This window comes from Strongyloides ratti, scaffold srae_chrx_scaffold0000002, assembly GCF_001040885.1.
Source record: "Strongyloides ratti genome assembly S_ratti_ED321, scaffold srae_chrx_scaffold0000002".
Taxonomy (NCBI): domain Eukaryota; kingdom Metazoa; phylum Nematoda; class Chromadorea; order Rhabditida; family Strongyloididae; genus Strongyloides; species Strongyloides ratti.
This window is the reverse complement of record NW_020171510.1, coordinates 2,427,230-2,438,772: the sequence shown is the minus strand read 5'-3', so window position 1 is coordinate 2,438,772 and position 11,543 is coordinate 2,427,230. Positions and strand designations below refer to the sequence as shown.

Here is an 11,543-nt window from a genome sequence, read left to right as displayed (position 1 = left end):
TATATATATACATATGAATAATAAAATTTTATAACATTACAATATCCATATATATTAATTCATTTTTAAATATGTATATTATTATGTTGTTTTTTTTTTTAATAATAATATGTCTTAAATATGTTTACAGATAACATATAATTGTTTAAATATACAATAAAAATAATATGTAATACTGTAAATGAAAAATAAAGAAGCTGTTCCAGTCAAATGAATAAAGTAGAAAGTTTGATGTCATTTATCAGTATTAAAGCAAATCCTTCTTTTAATTATTTATTTTGTTTGATTGAAGTAAAAATTTTACCTAATGATAAAGTATTTTAAATCTTTAAATACTAATAATTGCAAATTAAGTAAGATCATTTTTGTTTATACACCCATTTGTCATGGATCATCATTATTGTTATCAGATTTAAGATTATTTTCTACATTATTTAACAAAGCAATTTATTAAGAAACTTTTTAATTAAATACTATTTCATTAACATATATTGACTGATGTAATAAATATCTTTAAAGTTCATTTTATATATTATTATTATTATGATATCATTTAAATAATATTTAAAGTGATTGAAAATTACTAAACTAATATATCATTAATTAATTGTTTTCTATAATCAAGAAAAAAACAAAACACGTTATTATAATAAATTAAAATATTTTATTTTTATCAAACATATTTATAATATACATACATATTATAAAACTTTACATTTTTGATCAATTTTATTTTTATTATTTATGATATTTTAAAAATCATTTTAATATAAATATCAATTTGCTTCCATTAGTACAGATTAGTAATAGTCTCAAAACATAATCAGAGTCATTTATAATATTGGTTTAACATATTCATTCTTATCATGTACTTTATTTTTATCTATTGAGAGAAAATATTACCATTTATCTAGAAAATACGCGGAAAATTTCTTTACACTTTTATGATAATTTCAATTCCTTTTTCATAACATGTAGTAATATGATCAAATATGCTTCTATACATTATTAACTTTTTATTATTAAAAATGTATGATACATAACTTCACAATACAATATTTTAAAAATTAAAATTGTCACTTTTTATATTTTGTAGCATTATTATAATTTTATAGCTTTATGATCATCACCTATAAAATATATATATGTATAAATAATATTATTATTATATTTATACATATATATATATATATATATATAAATATATATTTTATTTCTATTTTTGTTAATTTAATATAAATGAATAAGTTTTATTATAGTAGTTTAAAATATACTCTTTAATATATAATTTTTATAAAAAATTTATTTTAATCTAAAAAAAAAATTATATATAATGAGTTAATTTCTAATCAAATATATTATATATTTTAAAATATTTTTTTTCTATAGTTAAAATTTTAAGAAATTTGTTATATGTTGATCATATTATAAAAAATCTTTTTACGTTTAAAGTCTTTTAATTGTTTTCTTATTAATTTAAAATATAAATATATATATATTTGTTATCACTTTAATAAATTTATATATAAAAAAAAATTATTTAAATAAAGAAACAACTAATAATATTAAAATAATATAAGAATTGCTTTTTAAAGAAATTTATTCATTCCATCTAAAAAAGAAACGAATATATTTTAGTCATTTCTTAAATAAATAAACTAAATATATATTTATAAAATTATCATGATCCGTAAAACAAATTGAAAGTATGTTAACAGTTTATGTAACATTTATCAATAAAAAAGTATCTTCTTTCTTTTTTTTTAATTTATTTTCAAGATTTTATTTATATAATATTTTATTTTTTTTATTATTAAATTGGTAATTATAATAATTTTAAATTGTTTTATTTAATATTCATATTTATTTATCTTAGAAATTAAATAAATTTAACAGAAATAATAATTACTTTTTTGTAATTAAAAAATATATTAATATTATTATATCATAAAATATCATTTTATAATATTTATAAGGTCGTTTTTAAGAATGACGAACATATCTTTAAAACTACATTGTAATTTAATTTTTTTTCAATTGTTTTAATTTAGAAATAGGTTATTCTTGTATATGTTATCTTTTTTTTATCTAAAAAAAATAAAAATTTTTTTTCTAAAATGTTAATATTTAAGGTGATTATTGAAATTTGCATATATGGTAGAAAATTTACTACAAAGTCGTGAACAATTTACATCATCAAGTAATGTCAGCCTTGATGCTTTTCACAATACTAATCTTCATATAGGTGACGTCATTTCACTTTACGCCATTGATAATTCAGAAAAAAATATTTATGAAGGTTTTCTGTCAACACTTGGGTATGAAAAATTTATAAAAAAAAATTAACATATTCAATACTATAATTTTTAGATTAGTTGATGATAGATGTTTAGTGGAACTTAAAAATGGATCATTACAATCACCTCCAAAAAATTATAGAGATTGCCTTTTTAGAATATGTCCGGTTTATAGGTATGCAGCACAAAAACAATATTGGAGTGAACAAAAAAAATGCTTAGCAGGAGATAGTTCTGAAAAAGAAATGTTAAGTAAATTAAGAAATGCAGCAGAAAAAGAAAAAGAACAAAATGAATTAGAATATAGAAAAATGTTAGGAACTCAAATTCAATATGGTACATCTATTCAGGTATTTAAATTTTTTTTTTTAATATTATATAATAATTTAGTTACTTCATGTTAAATCAAATAAATATCTTACAATGCAAAAAAATTCACCTGCAAAGGTTGAAAGAAATGCAATGCGTGTATATTTAGATAAGGTTGGAAATGAAGGATCATGGTTTATTGTTGAACCTGTCTATAAACATGTTGCTATTGGATATGGTGTTATGTCATCAGAAAGAATTTATCTTGTTCCATATACAAATGGAAATCAAAATTCATTAGGTCATATAAAACATCAACTTCATTTGTCTAGACAACGTTTAAAAGATCATGAAAATGCTTGTGAAGTTAATATTTTAAATGAAAATACAGAATGGCAGGTAAATCTTTTTCTTCAATATGATGAAAATTTAACTGATTATGTTAAAAGTGGTGATGTTGTTAGGTTATTTCATGCAGATCAACAAACATTTTTAACATTAGATAGAATATCAAGTAAAAATAAATTAAAAAAAGATAATATTGAAAAAAATAATATAAATAATGGTGATAATTTGAAGGAAGATAAAGAAAATTGTCCTGTAAATAGTGATGTTGTTTTTTTAAGATTAACAAATAGATCTAGTGCTGCTGATGCAACAAGTTCTAAAGCTTTATGGGAAATACAAATATTTAATAGAGGTTTTGCCTATAGAGGTGGTACAGCAACATGGAGAAAATTTATACGTTTTAAACATCTTGCAACTGACTTATATTTAACTGTTCTTCCATATGATATTACAAAACATGAAATAATTTATGATAGAAAATTTAGTACTACTTCATCATATGGTAATCATTTAGGTGATATAATGGATTATTCTAAATATAATAGAGATTCAAGAAATAATTGTTTTATTTTAATGCCATCAAATTCAAATGATCCTTCAAAAGATGAATCATTATTATTTATACTTGATCCATGTAAAATAACTTCTGGTAAAGATCAAAAAGTACCAATTGATTCATTTGTTAGAATTCAACATTATAAAACTGGTGCCTGGATTCATACAACTGATCCAGGAATAAAATCAAATTTATTTTATATGGATAAAACAGAAAAAGGATGGGTTAAAGTAATATGTGAAGAAAATAAAATTGATAAAGAAGCATTTGCTTTATTTAAAGTTTCACCACATGAAGTTCGTGATTTAGATTTTGCCAATGATGCTAGTAAAGCTTTAATGCAATTTATATCACTTATGCTTTCAGGACAAATAATTCCAAAAGATATGACAAATACAACATGTCAATTATTAATTGAATGTATTTATTTTGTTACAGGAGTTACTGATCATATGATTGATCCATTAAATATAGTTGATTTTTCTCCAAGTAGAGATAGGCAAAAATTATTACGTGAACAAGGTGTTTTACAACAAGTTTTTGCCTTACTTAAAGCACCATTTCAAAAAAGAAAAGGTAAAGATAATAAAGAAATTGATCCTTTATTTGAATCTGGTGAATCATTAAATGAACAAAGAAATTTAGTTTTTAAAACAATGTTTAGATATTGTTATGCTTTATTAAAATATGCCCAAACTGGTTATAGAAAAAATCAAGAATTTTTAGCTGGAAAATTTGATCAAATACAAGAACAAATTGGATTTGATTTACTTGCTGAAGATACAATGACGGCAGTATTACATAATAATCCAAAATTATTAGAAAAATATGTTAAAACACCTCATGTTGAAAGATTTGTAGAATTAGTTAGAAAAAATAAATCTGGAAAATTTTTAGATTATTTAGCTGATTTATGTGTTTGTAGAGGTGAAGCAAATAAAAAAATACAAGAATTAATTTGTAATTCTGTTTTAAGTGAAGGAAATAGAGATATATTTATGGAAACAGAAAAACAACCTATTGAATGTCCAACACAAGATGATATTAAAAATTTTAGAAAATATAAAATTTATCTTTGTACACAAGGAACTTATTGTAAATCACTTGTTAATTGTGCATTAGATGCAAATTCAAATAAAGAAGATGCTGGTATGTTAGATTATTATCGTCATCAATTAGGATTATTAGCACAAATGTGTCAAGATCAACAATATTTAGCTATTGATCCACCTCCAGAACGTCATTTATTAAATGTAAGTAAAGAATTACCAATTGAATTAATTATTCAATGTATGGCTGATGGAAGATTACCAGATGATATTAGAGCATCTTTTACTCGTTTAATGCTTCATTTACATGTTGTAAGAGGATCACCAGTTAGTGCTGTTAGACATGCACGATTATGGAGAGATATTCCAATTGATGTAACAGTAGAAAAATATAGTAGTAGTGCCGTTGAAGGATATGTTGATGGTAGTCGTAGTAAACATGCAGATGTTGAAAGTTTTAAAGATGTTTTAAAAATTGTTGATAGATATTTAGAAAATATGATAAATAAAAGTAAATCAAATGAACCTGTATTAAAAGAAAGTGGTGCATATTGTGATGTTAATCGTTTTACTTATGAAATAGTAAATTTAGCTCGTGCTCTTGCACAATTTGGATTTTATAGTTTTACAGAATTACTTAGATTAGCAAAAAATTTATTAGCTATTGCTGATGGTAATCCAAATGAAGATGAAGGAAATGAATCAATTGTTAAAAAAGGTATGAAAATGTTAACTGGTATGACAACAAATATGGTACCACCTGATTATACTTTACAATCACAAATGCAAAATCGATTAAGTTATAATATTGAAAATCCAGAAATACCAAATGAAGATGCTTTAAAAGCTAAACAATCACGAGAATTAGTATTACAAACAAAATTAATTATTGTTGATATATTACAATTTATAATGAATGTCAAAAGAGATTATAGAATAACTGTTGCATTATCATGGTTTAAAAAACAATATCCATGTAATGAAGATGGTGAATTACAACAAAATATATGTGAAATTGAAGATAAACCAGAAGAATTATGTAATGTTGTATTTGAATCAATTGATACTGAATTAGATTTTGATGGAGAAAAAGGTCAACAATTATTAAGAATATTAATGCAAATGACAATGAATGATTTTCCAACATTAACAAGTATGGCATTAAAAGTATTATTTAGACATTTTACACAATACCATGAATTAATTGAAGATTTAAAACAAGTTCAATTATTAGTATCAAATAATGATGTTGATAATTATCATCAAATTGACAGAGATGTTTTTATTTTAAAAAATTTAACTGAAAAATCAGAACTTTGGGTTCATTGGGGTATAAATAATGAAGATGGTAATAATTTACAAAATCAAGTTAAAGAACAAAAAAATAACAGTTTAACTAGACAAGATACATTAGAAATAGTTTATCATAATGATGAACATTCTAAACCACCTTCTATTGATGATGATTGGGAAATTGATTTAGATGAATCTGTTAAAAATGATATTAAAACAATACCTAAACATTTAATTGATTTTGTTGATGAAGAATATAAAACATCTAGAAAAAGTTGTATTCTTTTACTTGTTATTTTACTTAAAAGTCAAGATAAAAAAGAAACTGCATCAGCATTACATGATCTTATGGATAAAGCTCCATTACTTGGATATCCTTTAGTTCAAGATATATTAGAAAGATATGAATCACTTTGTCACAAAGAACAAAAAGCTGATAGTATGAATCAACAATTACTTAGAAATATGCGTGTTTATGAGGTTGTTTTAGAATTTTTACGTATTCCATTTGATAAAAAAAATGACCATAAAATGCCACATTTAATAAAACTTAGTCACATATTTTTACGATCATTTTGTAAAAATAATAAAGAAAATCAAAATAGACTTCATAAGTTTATTTCTATTGAAAATGGAAGAAATGATGGTCAATTATGTATTGAAACATTAGAAGAAGTTGAAACATTAACATGTATTTTTCAAAATAATTTTGAATTAAGTGATAATGTTAGTGAAGGTTTAGTATCACATATTGTTAGATTAATTGAACATAAAGGAAAAGATTCAATATTTTTAAAATATTTACAATCTATTGTAATTGATCATGATAATGAAATTGAATCAGCACAATCAAAAGTTGTTGAAGAAGTTCAAAAAGCAGCTGATGATGTTAAACAAGTTTATGTTGATGCAGCAAGTTTTGAACAGTTAAAAGATATGATGAAAGAACATTATAATGATAGTCATACTTTACCAACATATCATCCACTTATTTATCATATTGAATTTGTTCGTTTAATGGCATTATGTACAAAAGGTAAAAATGGTAATACAGAATTAAAATGTGCAAGTATATTACCAATGGATCAAATTGTTAGAGTTATTACTTATGAAAAATGTAACTATCAGGTAAAAAGTGTTTATATACAATTTTTGATGCATTGTTATATTGATACTGATATTGAATTAAAAGATGCACGAAATTTTGAATATATTGATCAAATATTAAAAAATATATGTGAAGATATGAAATCATATAATAAAAGTTTACCATTACAATCATCATATTTAACACCACATTCAAATACAGCTTTAACAGTACCATATATTAATATAAATGAAGATAATACATTATTAGATAATTTAGAATCATATATTGGAAAATATGTTACAAGATTACTTATTAAATTTTTTACAACAAATTATAATAATTCTGCTATAATTGATATAAAACAACATAAAGCAACATTTATACAAATTGTAAATGAATTAAATGTAGCATCAAATAGAAGACTTAGAAAAAGTGATATCAAAAATTGGTATTCAATTGGAAATTGTTTAAAATTAATGAAAAGAGTTGCTTCAGATAATAATATAACATTAATTGCTAGTATGGCTATAAATGATATGAAACCAAATGCAATAAATGGTATTACAAGATTTCAAAATGCTGTTAAAGCAACAAAATTTATTATAGATAAAAGTAATCATAATTCTATGACAAAATCAAACTATTCAAATACAAGACTTCCAACAGTTAAAATACCTTCATCAGAACATTATACATCAAATGTTGTAATTAAATATCAAGAAGTTATTAATGTATTTAAAATTTATCTTTTGCCATTACAAAGTGCTGAATGTTCAGTACTTGTTGATGTATTACATTTACCAGAAAAACTATTTCCTGCTGAATCAATATTAAGAGGACAATGTGAAAATGGTAAAGCTGTTACAAAACTTATTCAACATTGTAAACTTTTATTAGAAAATAAACAAGAAAATTTATGTATTAGTGTTATTCAAACACTTTGTAAAATGGCAAATTGTGCTAATCAAGAATTTTATGGTGAAGCTAAAAAATTAAGATATACTTTATTAAAACGTTATTTTGGTAGCCATGTTGTTGAACCAATTCATGAACCAATGAATTTACAAAATATAAGAAGATCACATAAAAATAATGATCAAATAAATGATTATAATAAGAAAGAAAATTATATATTTAATAGTGATTTAAAACCAATTAAAAGTATATCATTACATGAAATTCAATGTAAATTAAATAATGCTGGTGCTGTTGAATTAGTTATTGATTTAGTTATAGCAGATATATCACAAGAAATTTTTGTTAAAGCATGCCATTTAGCTAAAGCATTATTATATGAAGGAAATGAAGAAGTACAAAAATCATTTTATTTAAAATTAAAAGATAAACAAGTATCAGGAAAATTTTTTTCAACATTTGTTAATAAATTTCAATCTGCTCAAAATCGTTTAAAAGCTGATATGATGTCTGGAAATTCTGTTCGCCAACGTACAGGTATATATTTAATATAAAATAAATTTAACTATAAATTTTAATATAATAACTAATATTGCATTTTTTTAAATATTAATACTAATACATTTGTTTTCAGCTCCATCTACAACAATATCACGACGATGTAATATTTTTCAATTTATTAACTTGCCCTTTTGTGAGTCATTTGTATGACAAAGTCTTTTTTTAATTGGCTTATTAATTTTTACACAAATATGTTTGTTAGTAAATTTTGTCAGTCTATCTTACCCTCCTAACCTTATCAACACTATTTTTTTTTTTTTGCAACATATATCTTATCCTTTCTTAATTTTCAGCATCAGCCATAGTTACGCCATTACCCTATGCTAATGAAAATGCACATGAAAATTCATTACACAATGGTTTTTTGGGTAGTATTAAAAATTCAACAAGCAATTTGTTTCTAGGTTTAACAAATGGACAAATTAACAATGATAAAAATAATCAAGAATTATCACCATTATTAAATAAAAATATACATAGACAATCTATTGCTTCTGAAATTGATAATAATAATATTGGATATAATAATTATGAATTTGCAACATTTAATGAAGAAGATAAATATAAAGATATTCTTCCACAAGAAGTTGCTATTATGGAACCTATATTAAGATTTTTACAATTATTATGTGAAAATCATAATAATCTTCTTCAAGATTATTTAAGAACACAAGGTGATAGACCTGATCATAATTTAGTTGCTGAAACATTAACATTTCTTGATATTATTTGTGGAAGTACAAAAGGATCATTAGGTGTTTTTGCTGAAATTGGTGAACATAACTTTTCTTTAATTAAACAAACATTAATTACATTAACTGAATTTTGTCAAGGTCCATGTCATCAAAATCAAGATACATTAGCATTTCATGAATCAAATGGTTTAGATATAATAATATCATTAGTATTAAATGATATAAGACCATTAGCTGATGAACATACAGAAAAAGCTTTAGAAATTAAATGTAATGCATCAAAACTTCTTTTAGCAGTTATGGAATCAAGACATGATAGTAAAAATGCAGAACGTGTATTAAGTAATATGGCACATACAACATCTGGTATAACACAACTTATAAAAGCTATTGCTCAAACATATAATATGGATGAATCAAATGATATTAATAATAGAGTATTAAAACAATATAATGATGAATATTCAAAAAAATACGCTGTAGATGATTGTGGTAGTATTGTAAATAATTGTGATGTCAAAAAGCAAGTATCAACAATATTTTGTAACGAAAAAATGAAATTATTAAATAATGGTATTTCTTCATCATCTTCTTCTAATGATTTAACAATAGTATCACCAAAAGATGTTGGTCATAATATTTATATATTAGCACATCAATTATCAAGACATTCAAATGAATTAGCAACACAATTAGATCCTGATTATCATCAAGATATAAAAATAAAAAATTGTTTACAATATTATAAAGAACATACAGCACAAATAGAAATTGTTCGTGAAGATAGAAATCTTGAAAGAGTTGTATTTCCAATATATGATATATGTTTATATTTAACACCAGAAACACAAAATTATATTTATATGAATACAGAAAGAGATAATCAAGGTAGTAAAGTATCAGGATTTTTTGAAAAATGGGAACATTTATATGATGAAATGAAATGGCAAAGAAAACTTGAAAATAGAAAAATATTATCACTTATAACACAATTATTACCATTATGGGGTAGATTATCATTATTTTTTGCAATATTAATTAATTTTGTTATTGGTTTATATTATCCAATAGGTTCAAATCGTGAAGAAGTTTTTTCACACAAAAATTCATTATTATATGGAGTTATTATAGCATCAATAATTTATATATATTTTGTTTTTAAAAAACAATTTACTTCTAAATTTAAACATTCAATGTCATTTAATAGTGCTGTTATGATATTACTTATAAATATTGGTTTAATTATAAAATGTTCATGTGGTATAGAATTATTAATAAGAATATTTGGTACATTACAATTTTTAAATAAATTAATTCATATAGTTGCATATGTAGGAAATAAAGGATTAATTGATAAAACATGGAATGAACGATTCAAAGAATCTAAATTATTATATCATGTAGTTTATTGTACAACATGCTTATTTGGAATACTTATTCATCCATTTGTTTATTCACTTCTTTTATTTGATATTGTTGCTACTGATGAGACATTAAGAAATGTTATCAGATCTGTAACAAGAAATTGGCAATCAATTATATTAACTGGAATGTTAGCGTTAATATTAGTTTATCAATTTTCAATTGTTGGATATACATTTTTCCAGAAAGATTTTAAACTTGAAATAGATTCATTAGAAGAACCTACTACAACAAAAAATAATGTTGATAATTATTTAATTAATAATATTAAAATAAATAATAAAGAATTATGTTATAAATCAAAAGAAGAAGAAGAAGAGAAAAATGAAGTAGCTGCATGTGATACTTTAAGAATGTGTATCTTAACTACATTAAATTGGGGTTTACGAAATGGTGGAGGAATTGGTGATGTATTAAGAAATGTTAGTCCTAATGAAGAATCATTTCATTTAAGAATAATATATGATATGTCATTTTTTGTTGTATTAATTATTATAGTACTTAATTTAATTTTTGGTGTAATTATTGATACTTTTGGTGATTTAAGATCAGAAAAAAATGATAGAGAAGATGTCTTAAAAAATACTTGTTTTATTTGTGGTTTAGAACGTGGAAAGTAAGTTATTAGTTTAATATATTAATATTATAATAATTTTTTTTATAGATTTGATAATCATTCCGTTTCATTTGAAACACATCGTACTTATGAACATAATCTATGGCATTATCTATTTTTTATTGTATTGTTACAAGAAAAAGATCCAACTGAATTTACGGGACCTGAAAGTTATGTTGCTAATTGTGTAAAATCAAAAAGTATAGATTGGTTTCCAAGGATGCAAGCTATTTCACTTATTGAAGATGGTAGTGATAATGATCAACCGGAATATAAAGATTTACAAAAGCAAATAAAGCAACAAGAAATTTTATTAAAGGAAATATATTCAAAATTACAAATGTTACAAAGATCATATTCAGACAACGACTAAATTATTTAGTTAAAATTTT

The 11,543-nt window shown here is 22.6% G+C and overlaps 1 protein-coding gene across 1 annotated transcript; it reads left to right on the top strand.

The window, feature by feature from the left end:
- Positions 1–2,154: 2,154 nt before the first annotated feature.
- On the top strand, positions 2,155–11,524 carry SRAE_X000152300 (Inositol 1,4,5-trisphosphate receptor type 1; the record flags this gene model as incomplete). Its single annotated transcript, XM_024649930.1, has 6 exons — positions 2,155–2,318; positions 2,371–2,647; positions 2,688–8,394; positions 8,492–8,518; positions 8,712–11,151; positions 11,200–11,524. 6 exons carry the CDS (start codon positions 2,155–2,157, stop codon positions 11,522–11,524), a joined length of 8,940 nt encoding a protein of 2,979 aa, XP_024498989.1.
- Positions 11,525–11,543: the final 19 nt, after the last annotated feature.